The sequence below is a fragment of the Bos indicus genome, chromosome 1, assembly GCF_029378745.1.
Source record: "Bos indicus isolate NIAB-ARS_2022 breed Sahiwal x Tharparkar chromosome 1, NIAB-ARS_B.indTharparkar_mat_pri_1.0, whole genome shotgun sequence".
NCBI lineage: Eukaryota > Metazoa > Chordata > Mammalia > Artiodactyla > Bovidae > Bos > Bos indicus.
In genome coordinates, this window is record NC_091760.1 from 154,684,516 (window position 1) to 154,707,747 (window position 23,232).

Below are 23,232 nucleotides of genomic sequence, written 5' to 3' on the forward strand. Positions count from 1 at the left end.
CAAAATGTGAGGCGAGTCATGGGAGAGACTTCTGGGGAAGGAGGTATGAACCTCCCCCACGCAGAGGGCTTCTCTGCATCTGGGCTTTGTAACCTGAATTAAAATGCAGCAGTGGAGACAAATTATAAGGAAAACAATTGTCATGTATGTGTGTTATACACACAGACACACATACGTTTCTGTAAGAAAAACACACAGAATATAGCTTTTGAGAAATAACATTTCCCACATAGCAAAGCAGAAATGTTTGATCTAAGGAACCAAAATGCTGAAGGGGCTCACATCCCACTTATCGCTTGGTTTTGTGTCCGCCCTTGTCTCCCCTTCTCTTCTGCTCCCACTCCCGTCAGCAATCTGGCCTGGGTGTCCCGGTGTGGGACCCTGTCCAGTGCCGCGTGCCTCCACTTCCATTTGACAACAGCGGAGACACTCACACTCTTCTTACTGGCTACTTCAAACGTAAGCTATCCAGTTTTCTAAGATAACTGCCTAGCATTTAAAAGAGAGGCATCGTTACTGCTTGGTAAACTACATATACCGTGCATTCTGCTCTTATGAACCCTGTTTTCTCACCACTGATTACCCAGCTAGTTACTACAGCGATGGGTGAGGAAGTTTATCCTTTTGTTTTATCCAACAAATAGTTACTGAGGGCCTCCTGTGAACCAAAACAACGGCACTCTGCCTTCTGAAACCACTGGCGAGAGACCAGCACCACGGCCTGACTCAGGAGGGTAACGGCCCCGAAACTGCTTGCCCCTGGTCCTGACCAGGCTCACCCAAGTGCTCACACTTCCCACCCCAACTCGCCACCATGGCCGGTTATCAGTGGTGCTGCTGCTCTCTGAACCTATGGCCCCTCTGAAGTATTTCCATTTTAAAGCAGAAAATCTCATTTGTTAAATGGGTAGTATGCCCTTAATGCAAGTCCACGTCGTCTGATCATTCTGTCTGGGGCCTGGAGAGAGAGCAGTGTAGGAGCCAGGGCCCTGCCTGTGCGCCCGGCGGAGGAGGACTTGAACCGGAGTCGGGCAGACAGGCAGAGGCGCGGGGGGCTGGAAGGCGGCCCTGGAGGTACGGGCTCGCACACACCGGGCTCATCCCAGACCCTGGTGAGGGGGGGAGCTCGGCTGATACTGACACAGCTTAAAATGGAGACACATCTAATTTACTACACTAACAACATGTGAATCTGTAACTATGCCATGAGGTGGTCAGTCTTATCTCTGTTTTGCAGAAATCAACATCTAAGGGGGAAAGACCTTTGCTGAAATTACTTTGTCCAGGACTAGGACTAGAGCATACCTGGCTAGAACTTACCCCACGCTCACCCACACAAATTCCATGTGCTCATCACATGACCCCCAAAAAAGTAAGGTCCAATACATAAAAGTTATAGAAATTAACTATATGCTAGATAAAGAGCCACTTCATATAGTGAATATTGAGATTTGGAGTTGTTTGCAAACTTGAATGGTGTCAAAAGGAACAGAAGTAAAAGGGGGTAAAAATATACCTGTCATTTAAACAGTAATTTGATTAGAAAGGGATTCAAAGGTGTAAAGCAAAAGATAATTTTTTTCTAGCAAAACCAGTATTAAGACTACAAAATATAACCTTAGTTAGAAGCACATGACTTCAAGCAAGTGTTGGAAACTGAAAAACTGATTTAAACATTTAAGTATTTATATATTATTTTAGTATTACCAATATTATAAATGTGATATTTTGACAAAGGGAACACAAAAGTCTATAATTTAAGAATAAAAAGTAACTATTATCATCAACATTTGGCCACAATAACTATTAACACAAGTAGAATACTACATTCAACTAAGGCTCCTCTACAGAGTGTATAGTTTGCTAAACTTTCAGAGGTAACACCAGTCTGAATCACTGAAGGTAACTTGTAAATAGCTCTACATACGTTCTTTTGACGTCCTGTTCAATCATTGACCGAAGTTCTTTATCCTGGAAGAATTTGTTCCAAAGACTCTGAAATAAGGAAAGCAATTTATTTAAAACAATACTGCACCTTTGCTTGACTTTTATGATCTCAATCTAATGATTCAAATAATTAAAATTTATCCTTCTCTGAGTTATGATTTCACATTGCAGATAGAAAACCTGGAACTGGAAAGTGTTTTATTAAAATCTAGTCTAATCTCAGAGACACATAATCATTCTAACATTAGTTTTTCCAGTGATATTACTGTGCATATTTAAATTTTTCTACTATCTACTTAAAGTGAATGATACTTTTACTGCTAGACATCTGCTGCTACCCCTAAACAACAAAGAGGTCACCTGAACTAGAGGAGGACCACAGGCCAGCGGGTCCACTGGAACCTGACCTGCACTGCCAACACAGAAAGCTATGTCAGGTTTTCTACAGAGCTTTGGTTTCATAATCGCATAGATTTTTATCTATTTCTTAAAATATGAGCTTCAAGTTTTAAAAATTGCTTAATATTCACAGACTATATTATAATAATTACACATACGAGGAAAAAGAAATGTTAATTTTATACAGAAAATGTGAAACAAAAAAACGTCCTTCAGCACAGAAACAGGAACTGGAGAAGCGACCCAGTGCCGCTGAGGGCTAACACGGCTCGTCCTCACCGGGACCTGAGGGAGGAGGGCCTCATCTTTTTCATGATCTTAAACCCTGTTCGAGGGTCACCGCTCAGCTATCTCCTTCCGGAGAGCTGTCCTCGCGGGTGCGGCCTTCTCACTCCTGAGAGAGGGAGGCTCTGTGCACGGCGGCCTCTCCGGACCCGCTGTGCCCTCCTCTCGGTTCTCGTCTCGCTGACCCTGAGCGCTCACAGCCCCAGGGCCTCCCCTCCACCGTGCCCGTGTCCCGAAGCAGCCCACGGCTGCCCCCAGCGCTGCCTGCACACAGCAGGGAGTAGCTCCCACCCGGCTTTAGGTGGACTGACACGGGGTGAAAGCGTCATGCTACCGGTGTAGAGTGACACTGCCTCCATGCTGACTGATAATGAGACACAAGCAGCTCTGGTGGGCAAGAGCGGCCGAGGCGCGAATAAACACCAACTTTACCCCTTCGTCCTGGGAAAGGGGGTTATTGATCATCAGGTCTTGCTGGCCAACAGCCTTCCTAGGGTTTGTGATGTGCTGGAAAGAAAGAAAACACACACGCAAAGGTCAGAGGCCGCTGGCCTTCAAAGCCTAATTAAGAAAACAGTTACGTTACTTAAAGCACAACTTACTATTTCTTTAACGCTGCTATACCATGCTCTTAGTTCTTTAATTTTACTTATCCACTGACTTTTATCTTGAGGAAGAACACAAAGAAAAAGCTGTCAAAAAAAAAAAAAAAAAACAGGAAAACTTTTATGAAAATCCTAAGAAAACATGAAACTACGCCAAAGGGCATCACTTGAAAACTGAAGACGATGCATTCGTGGTGCTGCACACTCATCACCCTTCCAGCTCGCACTTGTATGTGGGGTGTGTAAGACATATATCAACCTGGACAATCGCAAAAGTGCACAAAGGCCAGGGAGCAAGATTCTAAAAGATACACCACAAGATGGAATCCATCTCCTCTCCAGAGTTACAGTAAAAGTGAACAAGGAAAATTCATGAAGGTTCAAGTTCACTCTGTTCTACTTTCTTATATTTAGGGGGGTGATAGAACGCATTAACAAGCACAAGGTCCAATTTGTAGCATCAAGGTTTCCAAGATCTGTCTTCAAACAAGCAGGTAATGGACAGAGAGGAACAATTTGAGGACAAGCCTGAGCAGTGAAGTCATTCCTTTTACAGCAGAAAATGCAATTTACAACTAGCAAGCAGTTTACAAAATTAACAAGCATTCTCAAAAAGACAAATTTGATTTAATTTAGTTTAATAAAACATTAAAATAAATCTGGATTTGAGTTTATTTTTAGCAAAGGAAGGAGACTCAAAAAGTTAAACAACATGGAGCCAGGGGGTGGGGGTGGCAAAGCCTCCTGTATAAACATCCAAGCAGCACGACCCCGCCTTCACTGCCAGCACTGAACAGAAGAAAAATGCACTTTAATTATTAAACCTAAATTATTAAATTTCAAACTGTCTAATACATTATGTGTTCCTTGCTGTCTTCACTTGCCGGCTCGCCTGCTCAATTTATGCAGATGAACCCTAAACAACTTTCAAGAGAAGTCGTTTAAAAAGTGAGTCTCAATCTAAACTGATTCATTCTGAAAGAACAAAAGGGGACAGATTTCTAAGCCCTGAGAGACACTGAAGGTCATCATTACCCAGGGGCTCACCAATGGCCTTCCCTTGAAGGAAACTGACCTAATTCCTCTCCACTTCTCCTCCTCGCTGCCCTTCACTGTGTCTCCAGTACAGAAAGTATGAAAGTACCTTTCCTGTCTGCTATTCGTGAAGAAACAAAGGTGGCTGACTGCATGACAGCACCCGATATAACAGGAACCTGAGAACAGTCGCCCACCACCCCCTGCCCAGCGCCAAGGATTTCTGCAAATGCCTCAGGGGACCCAGAAGGCTTTGCTTGAGTTCCGCACCATCAAATGGGATGAAAAGACCGGTATTTCAAATGACTCCTGTACCATCGCCAGCTATCCAGGACTAAGGCGCTTGCTCCAACCTTATAAGCAAATGTCCTATGAAAGATAAACCTAGATGCCAAAGCTTCGCGAGTGAAGCCTCTTGGAAAATTCAGTGATCCCCCGCATGGTGATCTTCCAGGGCATCAGGTAATGTGTTGATAGACTGCAGCCGCAAACTGTAAATAAATATTTTCTTCTTACCTTCCAGCAAATGCTGCGGAACCTGCTGCTTCTCAGCTGCCCATTAATCCCCTTCTGCCTTATTGTTGCCAAGTAATTGTTGTTTACAAATAGTTCTTCCCATTCTTTCCTAGATGCAAGAAACCAAAGCGTGGGGATCCTTTTGTTAAAATCCTTCTGCTTGGAGAGGAGTGCTACAGGAATTTAATTTTAAATAAGTCTCAGAGATGCAACTTTTAAAATATATATATCTAGTTGTCTGTTTCTGAATGCATGGCTGTCTTTTTGGACAGAGTTCTCCTGTAGATTTAATGAATATGTAGATCGCTATAATTATGCCAGCTACTGAAATTCATAATGTCTATGGAGGCTATTCCACTGCCTTTTAAATGCTGGTAGTGCAGTTCAGTGAATCAACAAGAAAAAAAATGAATATTAATACAAATATATGACTGCTTTAGACACTAACAAAGATATACCTGCTTCAAAAATACACAACCAAAATTTGGATCATTGATTGATCATATTGGCTTCTCACCTGAAAGATCTCATGAAATCAACTCACTTCTCTTTCACGTAAGGCTGGGCAGTTAAACAGAATAGAAGACTATTTCCTTTAATTTTTAGTACTATTTACTATTGAAATCTTTGCAACTTCTTTCTACACGAACAGTTTTAAAATTTTAACAGGTGCAGGCAAATGTGAAAAAAAATCAAAAAAACTGAAAAGCCTCACTGTGAAAACTGTGAAAGGCAAGCTTGAGTACCTTGCCGTACCTATGGCTGAGGAGACAAACAACTGAAGTACGCCTCCCAGGCACGCAGACACCAGGGGCTCAACACCTGTGCCTCATTAATATACAAGCAAATCTGCTCTACTGGGAAACAATTGGAAATTAATTGTCCCAAACCAGTTACTGAGTTTGAATAAAGGAAGCAGACCTACATTCTCTGCATCTTGTACCAAACTAAACATCAAGAATCATTTGTCAACAGTTGAGGCTACTTAGTGGAGCTTTATGAAATTTCCCTCAGATTCCGCAGTGCCACAATAAACTGATAATGTAAAATTTATTATCAAAGCTGCAAGCCTGGCACTCTTCAGAAAGACGAACTCAAGAGGAAGCCGCAAAACCTCTCGATCGTCCTCCGTGTCACGCGCGTGGTTGTCCCTGGCCAGGCCCGACTCGTGTTCGGAAAGAAAAGCCATACACGAGGAGACCTCAGATTCTGCATCCCAACCAGCAGCACGCCTAGTGCGCTGACCCCTGACTGCGGAGCAAGCTGCGTCTTCCACACCCAGCCTTCCAGGAGAGTGGCCGAGGCAATGGCAGTCCCTCATGCCCTCAGCAGAGAACCTCAGCCCTTCCCCACAGCCCTGCACTGGGAGAAATAAATTCCTACCACCATTCCATGGAAATGTCTTATTTCCATCATCCTAGTCAAAGAAGAAAATAAATTTCATTTAGAGTTTTACTTCCTTCTGTATCATTAGCGAAACAGAAAATTTTTCATGATTTGGGGCCATTTTATTTATTCTTTTTTAAAATGTCCTTTCTTGCCCTTTGCCCATTTAAGCAGTATAGGCTACTGGCCAAGAGGACAGGCATCAGAGCCACGCTTCTGCAACAGAAAGAAAGTCATCCATTCAGAAACTACATAACTTACTAGGTGTGTAAGCACGCTGAAATTCACTTAACCTGTGACTCTGCTGCCTCATCTATAAAATGGAGTAATAATAATAGCATCTACCTCAAATAATTACTATGAGAATTAAAATACATGAAAAATCCTTAAAAGGGCACCCAGCATATCATAACATCTAAAAATCTAATATTGTTGCCAATAATAACACTGCTTTTACTTGGACTTATTGGTCCAAGAGAGAAGTTTTCATACATTAAAGACATTGCTGTCTGCATGTATGTGTATTTTTAATGTAATTATTTTGATTTTCAAACCACTGAAACTTTTCATATATAATTTAAACCTAACATTTATTTCCTCTTGATTCTCTTTACATTGTTTTCATGCTTCAGTTCAGTTCAGTTCAGTCACTCAGTCACGTCCGACCCTTTGCAACCGCATGAACTGCAGCACGCCAGGCCTCCCTGTCCATCACCAACTCCCAGAGTCCACCCAAACCCATGTCCATCAAGTCAGTGATGCCATCCAGCCATCTCATCCTCTGTCGTCCCCTTCTCCTCCTGCCCCCAGTCCCTCCCAGCATCAGAGTCTTTTCCAATGAGTCAACTCTTCGCATGAGGTGGCCAAAGTTAATTCTTAGCCACTTCAAGTTCACGGAAATCAGTTCTTGGGGTTTTTTGAAAATTACTTTAGTTCATTTGTATTATCTATGATATTTTAAATATACTCTCCATTTCCCATTAGTTTCACATATATCACCCACATCTCAGTGTTCAAATTTTGCTTTTAGTTTTAGTCAAAAATGAGAAAAAAAATGAACAAAGAACAATATAGGCGTACATCTCAGAAAATGTGCTTCTGTTTAAATAGCTTGTAGTCTATGAAGAGAAAACACAGATTTCAAACGGAAAAATTTGTCTGAGACCATGCAGCTCCATGGCCTGACAGCAACAGTGCTTTTCAGATCAGAGAGGGAAGCTGTGAGGCAATGGCTCCCCCAGACTCTCCCAAAGCAGCCCCTGCGCACAGGCACCAGCACACCGTGAAAGCAGACACAGCTGGCTAGACCCACTGCCATCTCGTCAGGTTCGGCAGCCTTCTAAGGTCAGGCTACACAGCACTTATGTAATGAAGGATAATTATTTGTTAGCTCAATAAGACCTGTGCCTTGATTACAGTGCTGGTAAAGAAAAAAGGAGACTGAGGCATGTGAAATGGAAACATTCTCTCTGAAATTCACAATTATTTAAATTTATTCAGAGGTACTTGTAGTTCTAATTAAGACACAAATCTCAAACTGATGGAGAGCTCTGACAACAGAGGCACATAAAGACCACAAAATAATCTATTAATTGTCTTTCTCTTCTCTGGGACGGTGTTGCGTTAATAAACTGTGACACACAGTAAACAAAGCAAACCAGTGCCTACTGTGTACTCAGCACTTAGAGGTGGTTTTTTTTACAGCATTCAGTTAAGGGAGCAAATGGATGTGAAAACCAATAATCATGTGATTAAGGCAAAGCACTCTGGTAGTTCAGAGGAGGGAGAAATAATTTTATATCGAAAAAACTCAGTGTAAAACACGGTAAGTAGCATCCCCACAGGCACTGAAATGCCACCCAAAAACTGAGCTGCCAGAGGTTGAATAGTGTATAAAGGACAACATGTGGGAAAGCTGAGCCCGTTGAGGGGAGCTGGACCAAAAGAAAAGTTCTCTCCAATCACAAATACAAACGGTGGCCAACAATCCTGAACCTGGGAAAAGAATATGAAGTACTGAGGAGCTGGCGGTGGAACGTTTCCGTTTAATTAACGAGAGTAAAGAAGAGATAGTTGTTAACTTTGTCTTACATAAACCTGTACAGTCTGTCGTAGCAAAAATCAAGCAATGATGCTCTCAAAATGCAAAAAAAAAAATCCATTCATGTTATGATGTGTTATATTTTGGGTAAATCACTTTTAACCTTTCCAACGATCCTCCTGAGTATTTTTAACCCCTCTTTAGGAATGACAAAACTGAGTCTCAGCAAAAGTAAATTGTCATGAGAGAGAGTGAGTGCGAATACGGGACAGACCGTCCTGAGTGACGGGGCTGACAACAGCAAGTGAAGCATGGCTCTCCACACATCAGAAGACAAAAACGGCCCCCAAGAGGGCAGGACAGGAATGTGTCTTGTATTTCCTTCCTTACAGTTTTAGGTCTTGAACATGAAGTCCAAAAGTATAGAGATATGTTTTCACGAGTTGGACTGAGAAGGTAAGTCAACAGATGCTGAGTGGTTAAGAACACAGGGGATGTTCAGGTGCCCATTGGCTCAGATGGAACAGATTATAGAGACCAGGCCCTCGAAACCTCGCATAAACATGCCCTGGCGCCACCTAGCGGCCTTGCCTCTGCAGTGCAGGCACCGGGTCCCTGAAACCACGTTCAGTGGCTCACTCTCAAGAGTCTTCTCCAGCACCACAGTTCTAAAGCATCAATTCGCCAGCGCTCAGCCTTCCTTATGGTCCAGCTCTCACATCCATATGTGATTACTGGAGAAACCGCAGCTTTGACTAGACGGACCTGTGTCAGCAAAGTAACGTCTCTGCTTTTTAATATGCTGTCTAGGTTTGTTATAGCTTTCCTTCGAAGGAGCAAGCGTCTTTTAATTTCATTGCTGCAGTCAACGTCTGCAGTGATTTTGGAGCCCAAGAAAATAAATCTCATATACTTCCCAAGATATGCACATAAATTGAGTATGAAACTGGTTACCACCTTCTACATTTAACTGTTTAAATATTTTTGTAACCTGAAGCTTGCATAAATGACATGACAATTTTGAAATGAAAAAATTTCTGAATTGCTTTTCCAAATGAGGATACACAGAAAAAAAACTCTACTGTATACTTTACATAATGGTTTTACCCCATTTTTTGGCCTTCATTAGACAAGGAATAATGTCTCTATGGAGCTAACACAAGAAACCCCAGCACCTACAGTAACTGAGGAGAGGTCACAGGCTGCCCACAGCCTAGTACTGAGGGCCTCCAGTCACTTGGTTAAGAGGCACAACTTGGGCTCTTGCAGATAATGAAGCTGCTGAGTGGAACAGAGAAGGGCTGCCACCACAGGAAAGGCTGAGACATCGCTGCAGAGAAGGGGCAGTTGGGATCAGGGGAGGGTGGCACAGGAGCTCTCAGCGGTGGGCAGTCAGCCAAGGCCATCTCGTCTCTGAGGTCTGACCAGAGTAAGAGCAGGACTAAAGGCCAGGCCAAGGAAAGGTGATCTTTAAACTGGATAAGATCAGAATTAGATGGGAAGAATATCTAAAGGTGTGGAACCACAGTAAGAAAACTGCACCTGATGTGAAATGGTTTAAATAACTCAGAGATGCAGATGACACTACCCTTATGGCAGAAAGTGAAGAGGAACTAAAAAGCTTCTTGATGAAAGTGAAAGTGGAGAGTGAAAAAGTTGGCTTAAAGCTCAACATTCAGAAAATGAAGATCATGGCATCCAGTCCCATCACTTCATGGGAAATAGATGGGGAAACAGTGTCAGACTTTATTTTTTGGGGCTCCAAAATCACTGCAAATGGTGACCATAGCCATGAAATTAAAAGATGCTTACTCCTTGGAAGGAAAGTTATGACCAACCTAGATAGCATATTCAAAAGCAGAGACATTACTTTGCCAACAAAGGTTCGCCTAGTCAAGGCTATGGTTTTTCCTGTGGTCATGTATGGATGGGAGAGTTGGATTGTGAAGAAGGCTGAGCGCCGAAGAATTGATGCTTTTGAACTGTGGTGTTGGAGAAGACTCTTGAGGGTCCCTTGGACTGCAATGAGATCCAACCAGTCCATTCTGAAGATCAGCCCTGGGATTTCTTTGGAAGGAATGATGCTAAAGCTGAAACTCCAGTACTTTGGCCACCTCATGCGAAGAGTTGACTCATTGGAAAAGGCTCTGAAGCTGGGAGGGATTGGGGGCAGAAGAAGGGGACGACAGAGGATGAGATGGCTGGATGGCATCACTGACTCGATGGACGTGAGTCTGAGTGAACTCCGGGAGTTGGTGATGGACAGTGGGGCCTGGCGTGCTGCGATTCATGGGGTCGCAAAGAGTCGGACATGACTGAGCGACTGAACTGAACTGAACTGAAAGTGCATGCCAAAATGTGGAAAGACTGCCATATTAATTATGACCATATTTGCTTTATCAAATGCAAAGGGAAAAAGGACACAAATTTTTAATCTGCATAGAAATATGTTAGGGAAAGATTTCTCTTAATTAAAGGACTGTACCATGATTCCAATACCCACATTAAAAAGTATGTGTCTTTATAACATTTTAAAGGTATAGTTTTTAAAATAGTATTGAAATAGAACAAGGAACATGTAACTTAAAAATCAAAGGAAATGGAAGAAGCATAAATTAGGAATGCCAGCATCAGACTCTAAGTGTGGCCCCAGATCTGGGTAAGCTACGTGAGGACTGCAGGTGTCGGGATCAACCAGATAAACACTGATGTGATCTGTAATTACCTCATTTTTAGCTTAAATCACAGGTAATGAGGGAACTCAGAGACTCTAAAAGGCAATTAGAAATTGTACTGGCTTTTTTGCTTCCTATATCAGGAATTTTTAAAAACTTACTTTTATTTAAAGCTTTTTTTCCCCTTCATAATGAAACATCAGGGCATATTACTTATACATATATAAATACACATAAAAACAACTCACAATTACTCACAAGCCTAAAATGGATTTCCTCATATTTCTAGGTGGAAAATGTTCTCATGCGATGCGACTCCATTGAAACAAAGGCAGCAGGCAGTTTGGGGTGAGGCAGTTCGTTAAAATAAACTTACAATCAAGCTTTGATTCGGTTATGGATTTAACTGTGACTCAAGAAAGTTTGAGCCTCCAACTAATATCCACGTGGTAGATAATGAAGAACTGAGTTAGCGACAGTTTTGGACTGTCAGATATAATACTCTACTAAGCAGGTGAAATACAGCTAGTGCAACTGAGCAATGATATACCTTATTTTAGTTAATTTAAACCTAAATTCAAGCAGCCCCACACAACTAGTGGTTCCTGTATCGGACAGTGAAACACGAAGTCCTTCAGGACGATAACCACACACACGTTTCGTTTTGTAAAGTAACAACTACAAAGGCTCAAGGGATGTAAAGATAAATACGCACATGACGCACACTCAGACAGTGCCGCCGGGGAGAGAAGCCAGAAGTGCCCTAACAGTCAGACAAGACAGATGGTTTCAAAAACCAAGATGATTCTGTAAGACGTAACACAGAGGAGAAGGCACTCCAGTAAAACCAGTTACGCGTGTGAAGTCTGCTTTGCTCCCTCGTGTCTCTCGCCCACTGCCCCTCGCTGCCTGAGCTTCCGCTCTGCCCCACCCTCCGCTCCTGCGTCCTCCCCCTCCCCTCACACAGACGCGGGATGTGCCCCCGACACACGGAAGACGTAGAATGACAGTAAAGTGTATGATGACACCTACAGTCCATCTACAAGTTACTAACAATTAGTCATACTGGAATGAATTAGACCCAAGATTTGAACTATGAGCATAATCTAACCATACTCAGCAAGAGACTGGCTCCAAGATCCAGGAAATGACCATTTAAAATGAAAATCAGCGGGCCATGTGATCAAATAAACTTTAGTTTAAGGTCACTGTGTGCTTTCTAACTTGTTAGACTAACATACCTAGGGAAACAATTTTACATGGACCCCTGGAAAAGGAAATAACCCTATCAAGGGTGAAAAAAACTAGAAAACATCACTTACTTATAGATTAAAAAAAAAAAAGAAACAAAACTCATGATTGCGTACCTAATTTACCCAGCATGATGAAAGGCCAAGATATGCCATACAAGTTATTTTTTTCTCAACTCAAAAATGTTGAGAGTATCAAAACATTTCAAAAACTTATAGAAATTTTTGTCCAGATGCTATATACATTTGGATAATGGATGGCCATTTGCTTCTACATTAACTAACTCAACACTTCTTGGCTTTTGGAGTTTCCCATTCCATTTTTAGTGGCATTTCTCTCATAGCCACGATTGTCAGGGGATCAGCTACTGATTTGTAAAATGATATGTTAGCTTTTAGAAATCCTAAATTTGCACCCCTCTGTCACTTGCTCAGTTTGTCTTTTTTAAAACAAAGACAACAAACTAGACTTTGAACTGTCATACACTCTAGCCTATTTCAACAACATAAACTGTACTAGCCTTTTTTTATTAAAAAAAAATGAGAAATTAGGTAAATGGAAGCATATTAAAGAAGGACTTCCCTGTGACTAACTCTACCTAAATGAACAAACTCATTTCTATTTCATCATTTTCTCCCCATTCCTAAGTTTCTGATTACATCCTCCTTGGGTGAAGCTACTAGAAATCTGATATCTAAATAAATGACATGTTGCTGCACTTCCAAAGAAGAGGGATGATCGCTGCTCTTATCACTGGACATCGGGAAGACACTGAAGTGAAGGAATCAGGCTGTGGAGACCCGGTTCCAGTCTGCACGCTGCTTCCCATGCAACACCAGTGGGAGCAGTACTTCTATCACCGATTTTTGAAAACAGCTGCTCCCCATCAGTGGAAGATGAGTAGTTTTCTCATGACCTTCTTGCTCAAATTAGATTATGCTTCAGAAAAAGTCCTGTGTTGATGTGCAGAAGTATTCGCCACTGCTGAAATTTTATGTTATTTGAAAGTTCATATACTTCAAAAGAACCCAAATTTAGTTTTGACTTCACAAAAGACCTTTTGTTACTTTGCTAGTTGCTATTCTGTTAATCTGTACACTCACTAACTCAGGCATTTCCAAATGAATGCCACAAAAAAATTAATTATATGACCACATAATGAACAAATGGAATATTTTCATAAAGTTGCTGTGAAATGTTACTGTAAGACTGAAACTCAGCACCAGAAGAAAATTTTCATTTGTTTTCTACAGAACTTTTAAAAATATTACAATTAAGAATGGTACCTAGCGATACAGGCGGAGAAGGCGATGGCACCCCACTCCAGTACTCTTGCCTGGAAAATCGCATGGACAGAGGATCCTGGTGGGCTGCAGTCCATGGAGTTGCGAAGAGTCGGACATGACTGAAGCGACTTAGCAGCAGCAGCAGCAATACAGAGGCAGGTAAATGGGCTGCTTCCCTAGGTAGAAGGCTCCACCAGCAGCTCAGGGTGAAACACGGATTGGGAGCAGAGCTCAAAATGCCACACAGACCCCCTCTGGCTTTACTTATCCAGCTCCATCCACCCTCTCCCAAATCTCTCAGTAAAAAGAAAAGTGGCCCCTGCTCAATTTACAAACAGAATACAAAGGAGAGACGCAGGCTCTGGGGTGGCCCTGAGGTGAGGTGAGGGCGGGAGAGCATGAAAAGTGAAGGAGTTACTTTGGAGACTATAAACTGATTCCTGTAGGAGAACAAAATCCAAACCACCGGAGCACTGGGTCTGGCTCCGTGATAGTGGGCCTCTGCCACCCAAGGGAGCCTCAGACCTGGAAGCAGGCTGGGAGCTGGAGCAAGAGCTAACTACCCTGTCGCGTTTCTATGGGTTCAGAGACTTGGGCACGTCACCTGAATTACTTTTCTAACATTAAACAAGGAAGTGGAAACACAGTCTATGAAACCCCTTGAGAATATGTCAAGCAGACTAAACTACTTCTACATCTATCTCAGAAGAGGGCCTCTACGACCCCGGAATGAGAACGAGGCCTGTGTGTTTGGATGGAACTAGGACATCTTTTACATTTCAAATGGCCAGTTTCTGTTCCACAGCAGGTTTACTGACTTCTCCTTTATTTCTAGGCACATGATATTCATTCTCAATTATATCACTATCAACTGTTTCATACAATTTGTGCAAGAGTCACATTTTCAACTCCCAGGTAAAACTTTTGATCACTGATTTAGATATATCAAACATCTAGGATACACTGAAACCTAAAACTTCAGTGTTGTCAAGATAGCAGTTCCTGCAAAGCAAAAATGTCACTGCATTGAAACAGTTCTATGTAAATGCACACGCAGGAGACTGTCACTGACAAATATAAGGCCAATCGAATCTACCCATTCTGAGTAGCCCAAACCCCTAAGAATGCATTGCTAGAACAGAAAATAAAGACTCTTGGTTCATATTGTTCACCACATGGAAAACTCCTGTTCCTCTACTATGTCTAGCAAACACACCTTCCTCCTAACCACCACCGACCCTCACTGGCAACTAGCCACCTGGCATTCCCCTAGTTCTTGGTGAAACGCCTGCCCTTGTTGCAGCAGCCTTCATCTATGCTAGCTGAGGGCAAGACGGCAGGCTCTGTGTCCCTCTCTGGGTCTAGCTCACTGGCTGGCCTATAATGGGTGGAGAATAACGGAACTGCAGAATGACTGAAGATATTTAGCTCTCACACTGTAACAGCAAACCTTCATATACACACACACACACACACACACACACAAATGTCAGGAAAGCACTTGTGAACACTCTGGAGTAATAATAAAAAATAGGATTATTAATCACTGCCAATTTCCCTCAAAAGGCAAGGTAATCTGATACAGAAAAGAGAGAAATGTTAAATATTAATTTTTATTGAAATATTCTATGTAAATTTCATCCTTAAATTATCTTTGAGACTTAGACATGGTCCATCAAATCAAACATCAGAAATTAAGCAGTATAATGAACTAATCATATAATGTATCAATAAGGATATAAGCAAGCTATTTGTAGAGTGTTTAAAAATATGTATAACTTTTCACTTTTAAACCCTAATTCTATGCATTATATTCTCAAGTTAAGAGTTCAATAACACAGTTCACCATTATTGATCAAATATTTAACTGAATCTCCCTGTCCCCAAAAAGCGCAGAGTGCTAATAATACACATTACAGATGGTGGCAGTGGGGCTGACGGGGCATTTCCACCAGGAACCCAGGAGGAAACTTAAGTGCTTCCAGGGGACAGGGCTCACAGTGAGGCTGACTCAGAGCAGCTTACTCCCATATTTCAAATGTATGCCTGTCTTTTCAAAGATAAACATTTACACAGCCTTGGATGATTGGAGCCTGCAGCTAACTTTGTAAATAAATATGAAAAAAAAAAAGAATTCCCCAATACAGACAATAAAAAGGGCTTGAAGGGGCTTCTGAAGGAGAGGAACTCAAACTGTTAACATGTATGATCAAGTCAGTTTGGGTTATGTTAATCTGAGGCTACAAATGCAAATAAACCAGTTAGTAATTTAAGTGAAAGGTTACCTATTTTCAGAGCCTCAAGTGATCAGTGATTAGTTCAGACAGATAATATGTGAGAGAGAAACGGCGCTACTGACCAGTTCCATGGCCATAAAAAATAATAAAGCTGCTTGAAGAGGATATACTTCATCATTAAAATGTGATTTTTTTTCTTCTTCTCGCAAATGTGGTTCTATTATGGAGATAAGAATTAAAGGTAATATTCTGATTTTGGTTTTCAAAAAATAAAATGATTAATTTTGTACTCTCTGAAATTATCATTTAACTGTGCTACTTGAACACATATGAGAAGAAGAATTAAGAACATTTGATAATGTTAGGCTAAATAGAAGTATCGGTTTTCTAAATATTCTTCCTCTATAATCTATAGATAACTGTAGCTATCTATAGATCCGACCTTTTACACATAACTATAGATATTATCCTTAAATACTCATTTATTGCCACTATAGAACTATATGGGGCTTTCCTTGTGGCTCAGGTGGTGAAGAATCCGCCTGCAATGCAGGAGACCTGGGTTCGATACCTGGGTTCGATCCCTGGGTTGGGAAGATCCCCTGGAGAAGGAAAAGGCTCCCCACTCCTGTACTCTGGCCTGGAGAATTCCACGGACTGTATAGTCCATGGGGTCGCAAAAAATCGGACATGACCGAGTGACCTTCACTTTATAGAACTATATAGAATTTTAGATATATTTTATATATATATTTTTACTATATAGAACTATATAGAATTTTAAAAATACTTTTCTGAAATGAAGGCCAACTTTGTTAGGTGAAAAACTTGATTAAAACTTTAAGGAATTTTGGAAAAGAGAGACAAAAGAAAGAAACTGGCACGGTCACTCACTACGCGTCAGGCGCTGGGTCCAGCCGCACAGGCTCTATGACAGAGGAGGTGCTAACACTCAGCTTCACAGATGAAGTGACCAGGAAGCAGGCAGCTTGACGGCCTTGCTTAAGACCACTCAGTAGAGGTGCTGGAGCCGAGAGGCAAACTTTATAGTCTGTCTTATTTCTACCTGTGTGCTTTTTCCAACTTGTTTCCCTAAATTATGCATTTATTCTTAAGAACTTAAAGAGTCAGTGTCATACGATTACACAGATTCTCAACAAAAGACAAGCATAACGTCAAAGTGAGGAAAGAAGTGTTCTAAGAATCAGGAAAGAAACCCCCAGTCCAGACCCTGTTCTCTTATCTATTTATTAACCTACGTCCTGGAGAAATGGATGAAACGGCAAGGCCTTAGGACCTTAAGATGAGAGAGTGAAGGGGCCGGGAGTTCCGTCCCGTCTCCTCCTTAGGTACCTTTACGGAGGGCATGCAGCCCGCAAGTTCACACTTTGAATTCTGACGCCAATCTGATGGTGTTTGGGGGTGGGGTCTTGAAGCCACTGTCCTCAGGGCTGAGTGATGGGATTAGTGCCCTTCACAACAGAGGCTCTCAGAGAACTTTCTTGCCCCTACAGCCGTGAGAGAACACAGTGAAAAGATTTCATCTATGAACCTGAAGTGGGCTCCATCAAACACCACGCCTACCAGCATCTTAATCTTGGACTTTCCAGCCTCTAGACTGTGAGAAATAAACTTCTATTGTCTATAAGCTACCCAGTCTCTGGTATTTTGTCGTAACAGCCCAAACTAATACAGTATGACTTTCACAATCATGTTTCTGTAAAAACATATTACAATATGCTTCTGTAATTCCATATTCCTAAAAATAACGGATTAACAAATTTATATCATTCCAAGAGTATAAGCATAACCCAGACTTCTAATTTTAAATTCAAAGTACACTTTTGTCCTATTAGTTCTAACGTTTTGAGTCACTGCTTCACTTCCATTTCAACAGACATATGACCCTCTTACATACAAATGGGGGAGAGGTACTATATCAAAAATAAATGTAAATGACGTAAGGATACCTCCCACATCCTTTCAAATTATTAATCACATGTAAATAGGACACATAAATGTCTTTGCAATAAAACCTGAAGTCTAATTTTTACAATTTCCTCAATGACTGAAGAAAGTTTAAATTAATGTTTTCTTTACTTATTCAGAAAAAGACAACTTTTAAATTCAAAACGTTGAATCAACTATATTAAAAAAAAAAAAAAAAAAAACTTTTAACCAACTTAAACCAATTTGAAAAAAAAACTATTAACCCACTTAAACTTTTAACTTTGGACTCTAGGAGCTATAGAAAATACCATTTGAGAAAGGGAGGCAACCTTGGAAGCTCTGGTCAATATCAAGAAATAATGTGCCCGTACGTCAGCACCAAGTGGCTTTTCATTTTCCTTCCTTAAAAAGAAAATAAAATATATAAAGAGCAAACTTTTCCCTTATTTAACAAAAGTCCTTTTGAGATATGAAACTTAATCTTTCGTTAGAGGGAAAAAACTATGGAAGCCAAAAAGTCTGAATGTTTCTTAAATTAAAAAAACAAATAATGTGTAGTCTGTAAAGTATTCAAAGACTATAAATTTTTCAAGGCTCAAGTCACCGCATCATGCCAGCTGTAGGATCTGTTAATCCAAATGACATACGTAAGTATTTTGCAGCCCCTTTTTGCATCCAACTACCTGCTTTTTAATTAAACATCAGAGCTTCTGACTAAATTATTATAATTTTTATTGATTGCCTATAACTGAACAATCACTGGTGGTTATTATTTTGAACTGTGTCTCTTGGAGTCAACATTCTATTTAAGTATTATTTGAAAAGTATCCTATTGCCAAAATCCACAAGATAATACATTTTTTCTAATGCTGCAGTTTGGGAAAATACACTCAGAAATAATACCATGTGAGATTAAATTGTAAAAATAATTAGGGTCAGCTAGATGACCTACCACTGAATACAAGGAATTAAAAAAAAACCAGAGTTAAATAGACAAATTTATTTTAAAATAATCTACAATAATTTATATTCCATCTTATGCCATTTATACTATGCCAAGATGTTGTCTGAAATCTAAGCAATATTTTGAGTTTCCCAGAGAATGCCAATAACTGGTCTGAGTTTTCTCTAAACTGACTCTTAAAGCAACAAATTTTCACGTGAATTTGTGGCCACATAAACACAACCTAAATCTTATAAAAAAGTGAGGCAAAATGATGTTACTTTTATACTGGTAATTATAATACTATACTTTAAATAGCATTACATTGACTCAAAAACCATATACAGTTTCAATGAACTTTTACAGAATATCATAATTTGATCAATAAAGATATTTAGAAACATAGGGTAAAAAAGGGAAAACTTAAAAATGTTCACCTTCAATTTATTTCATAGGTCACTGTTATACCATCTAATAAGATAATTAAAAACATGCAAGCAGCTGGTACTACAGCTAAACAGATTAATGTAATAGTCTGTAGTCATATGCGCTGGCAAGGGGCTCGCCTCTTTGGAGAGGAGAAGGTCAGCTGCCCTTGGGAAGAGGAAGGGGGTGCAGGAGAGGGCCCCCGCGACGTGGCCCCACGCTGCAGCCACTAAGGTGAATGCAAACCACTTCTCTGCTTTCACACCGAGCAAGGGTCTCTCAGTTTTAATGGTGAAATAAGAAACAGAGAAAGATTATTTAATGACAGAAGACGTTAACGCTGGTCTTTAAAAAGCACAGGATACACTGCATGAATCAGTAATATCATCTCAATTCTTCTAATCTTTCCATTTTATCACATCATCTACAGACTAGTTGGAATACAAACACATTTTAACAGAAACTTCCAAAACAAAGACTTAGTCTATTACCCGGGCATCATAAAATCACCCTACTGGTGCCTTAGGAGTTAAATGCAGCCGTATGCTATCTGAATCAATGAGGCAAAACCACTAGAGACACAAATCCAAAGTGAAACCTCAGAGCCTCTGAAAACAAACCTGTGAGCATTAGGCGCATGGGGCTGTTGTCAGGGCCCACTGATTGCAAATTTCACATCTGTCAAAATTCCAAAAACCTACCCCTGAACTTCAATATTCGTAATAAAACATCTTCCTTTTATCTCCACTATGTGTACAAGCTTATTACACAAAGCCAACCTGGACTACGCATCTGAGACAGACTATTGAGCCTTGGGCTTAGCTTGCTCTCAGTCTCTTTCTGGGCTTCCCAGGTGGCACTAGAGGTAAAGAGCCCATCTCCCAACACCGAGCAGGAAAGAGGCACGGTTCGATCCCTGGGCTGTGAAGGTTCCTTGTAGGAGAGCGTGGCAACCCACTCCAATGCTCTTGGCCTGGGAAATCCCATGGACAGAGGGCCTGGCAGGCTGCAGTCCGTGGGGCTGCAAAGAGTCGGACAGGACTAAAGCGACAGCACACAGCACACAGTAGCCTCTCTTCTGCTGAAAACTTCAGTTATTTTCCTGTAGGACATACTGCTTTTAAATCTTCCTTTTGGTGTCTCTATATTGGCACACTGTAAAAACCTTCTACAATTTCAGAAGATTAACAATGATGACGATGATGAGGATGGCGTGGACTGGAAGATAAAGGCAGTCAATGCTGATTCAGCGTTTGGCACATAAGAATAACCCATGAGCGCCTTGTAACAAATGTACTTTGTTATTCCCACATTCGAGGAGAGGAGACTGAGACTAACACTTGTCCAGAGTTTCCATGTGGAGTCAGGGTGTGAACCGACATACTATGTTTGCGGTGATATTAGCAAACAGAAAACAAAACCACCACAACAGGAAAAGGCTATGCCCTCTTACTGACAAGCTAAGACAACAATAATGTAAACCAACAACAGAGAGCGTATAGACTTAGGTGACCACGACTGAATTCCAAAGCTAACACAAGCTCATCATGTGCCATAACAGGGCACACACATGGCCGGCTCAGTGAGCACTGGGGCAGCGAGGTGCCCGTTCACCTGAGGCAGGCATGCAGATGGGTAATAGTGATCCATAGCTGGGCACTAAGACTTTCCAAAGCCTTTATCTTATGTAATTCTAGCTCAACCTTTAAAACGGTTGTGAGAAAGAAGCAGATCGGACATTATAACGTCCATTCTACAGATAACAAATTAAAGCTAATTGTTAAAAATAAATAAATAAAGCTAATTGTTATCCCAGACACAAGCATATATAGCTTGAGTATCCTGGTACTAGGTTGACAGTCAGAATTATCTGTGAAGAAAGATCAGTATTTCTGAGATGGTCTAAATACGAAGGTAGATGTGTTAGGCTAAAGGATATTTGAGGGTTGAAATATTCACATTTTTCTAATTAACTATTTCTCCTTGCTTTAAAGAGCTCTGATATTAATGGAAAAATAATTTTCATTTTTGAACTTTACTGACAATTCTGTTGCCACTGTAGTGTGATTCTGCAACAATTCCTAGGTTTTATCTGTTAACCTGATATGAAAATAGACCCTAGAGCTGTGCTTCTATGAAGTCTGCCATTTAACCCAAGTGTCAAATTCACAAGTAAGCTCATTATATTGTAAGAGCTATTGCCTACTCAGTAGAAAAATATTCATTTCACACCTTAAATACTATAATACTATTTAATAACAGCACTGGCCTGCCAACTATTAAAAGCTCATTTTATATACTGTACTACCTGAGCTTTTTATCTTGCCTTTTTAATTCCAACAATAAATTAATATCCTACCATTACAACACTGACAGGCATTGATTAAACTATATTAGTTAACAACATTAGTATTTATTGTGCAAAGTTGCATTAGGAGTTCATTTTCCAAGTACAATTATCATTCAATAATACTAAGATACCTTAATCTTCCAACTACTCAAGAACAAAATAAACTACAGGATGACACTGCCTTCATACTAACACGCTTCTCGTAACTTTACATCCGTTAGTTACTGTAATTAGCTAAACTACAAAAGTGGCTGTGAAATTCAACAATAAAATCGATGCATACATATGGACTTCCTATTCTTTGAAATACATCTTGATTTTCCTTTTGTCTTGGGTTTTTTTAAACAGTATTTATATCTAAAATGATACTTCTACCATAGATTTCACATGTATTATCATCTTAGCATTCCTCAGTTACATGCCAAATGAGCACTTAAGTATCGTTTACAGGGAGTTCCCTGACAGTCTAGTGGTTAGGATTCTGCCCTTTCAAACTGCTGGGGCCCTGGTTCAACCCCTGCTTGGGGAATTGAGGTCCCACAAGCCACACAGTGCAGTCAATAAATAAAGAAGTGAATATCTTCTATATTTGTCTACTTTTTAGGTGTGATTAACATGTTTGGATAGAAGATTCTACCTATTATTTAATATGTCAATTCCAAGCTTTCTATTACACTTCAGCACTCAAAAAAGGGACTGGGTAACTCCAATATTTATAAGGTATTTTGTTAACGGAGCCAAACAGGACATTAACAATAGCACTCAATGCAACTGCAGATTACGTTTTATACACTCTGTATTAGCAAGAAACTTAAACAAAGGAAGCCTTTAGTACTGTAACAGATATACTGGAAAAATATTTGGCAAAACTAATACAATTATGTAAAGTTTAAAAATAAAATAAAATTGGAAGAAAAAAAAAAAAGAAATCAAAAAAAAAAAAAAGAAAAAAAAAAAAAAAACAAAAGCAAAATGGATTATAATGAAGTTTAATACATGTATACATGGGCATTCATTCTAATCATCCTACTCTAGGGTAACAACAGATATTTACAATGACTCCACCTACTTGATAAGTCTGCAGGACAATCTTATACCACAGCATTCTTTACATTTGTCACCGTTTTAAAGCATAGGTTATAGTTCCTTACTATTCTAGGATTAGAAGCCTCTAAGGTTATGTATCTTGTACAGTACCTTATTTTATATCTATGTATTCATCACGTACCTGTAGGAATTAAAAGTCCCATCAGAGTCTAAAGAACTTGTTCTTCCATTTTGATTTGAATCTCCTGGAAAAAAAAGAAAGAAAAGAAAAACACTGAAATAATGGAGATTATAAAACTGAACATTTCAGTTGAAAAGCTGCTGTGTGACAGCTCCACGCAGTATACTGAGTCAGAAAACATATATTCCCTTATCTCTCCCCCAAATAGCTTTTGTAATCAGAGCCCTTTAAACCAAAAGTTCATTTTGACACTAAAATATAGACTAAGACCACCACTCGTAACTTAGATAGGAATATTACCAAAGTAACTACAAATAGGAACAAATGAAGTATAATACAGACATCTTCCTATGAATCACAAAACCCAAACTTGTAAACCACTAATTCAGACACTAATGACTCTTTGCTAAGGTGTCCTGTCCAGTGGAAGAGCTGAAGAGAACACTCATACAGCCCACGTGGCCCCTCCCCCTCCACTCTCCAGGAATCTGCTTTGCAGAGACGGACACAAGAAAGTTGAAGGGTGGTGACTGAGAATGCATTCTAAAGAGCTTTTATTACACCTTAGCAGTCTTCCCCAAACTTTATGTTTTAACTGTGGGCAAAGGCTCACCTGTTTAAAAAATCAACATCTAAAGTTATTTCTGCCTCATGTAAAACATCAAACTTTTA

General features: G+C 40.3%; 1 protein-coding gene across 15 annotated transcripts in view; it reads right to left on the bottom strand.

Annotated features, from left to right (window-relative positions):
• The window catches only part of TBC1D5 (TBC1 domain family member 5), a 592,732-nt gene that overhangs the window by 272,638 nt on the left and 296,862 nt on the right, over positions 1–23,232 (bottom strand). For 13 of the 15 annotated variants that reach the window (XM_070772644.1, XM_070772249.1, XM_070772468.1 and 10 more), the window contains 5 exons: positions 22,561–22,624; positions 4,788–4,896; positions 3,234–3,323; positions 3,064–3,138; positions 1,928–1,995 (listed from right to left, as the gene is read on the bottom strand). In XM_070772644.1, the coding sequence (XP_070628745.1) occupies positions 1,928–1,995; positions 3,064–3,138; positions 3,234–3,323; positions 4,788–4,896; positions 22,561–22,624 (406 nt within the window). The remainder of the gene's footprint in view (positions 1–1,927; positions 1,996–3,063; positions 3,139–3,233; positions 3,324–4,787; positions 4,897–22,560; positions 22,625–23,232) is intronic. The other 2 variants (XM_070772724.1, XM_070772767.1) reach the window with 2 other exon arrangements.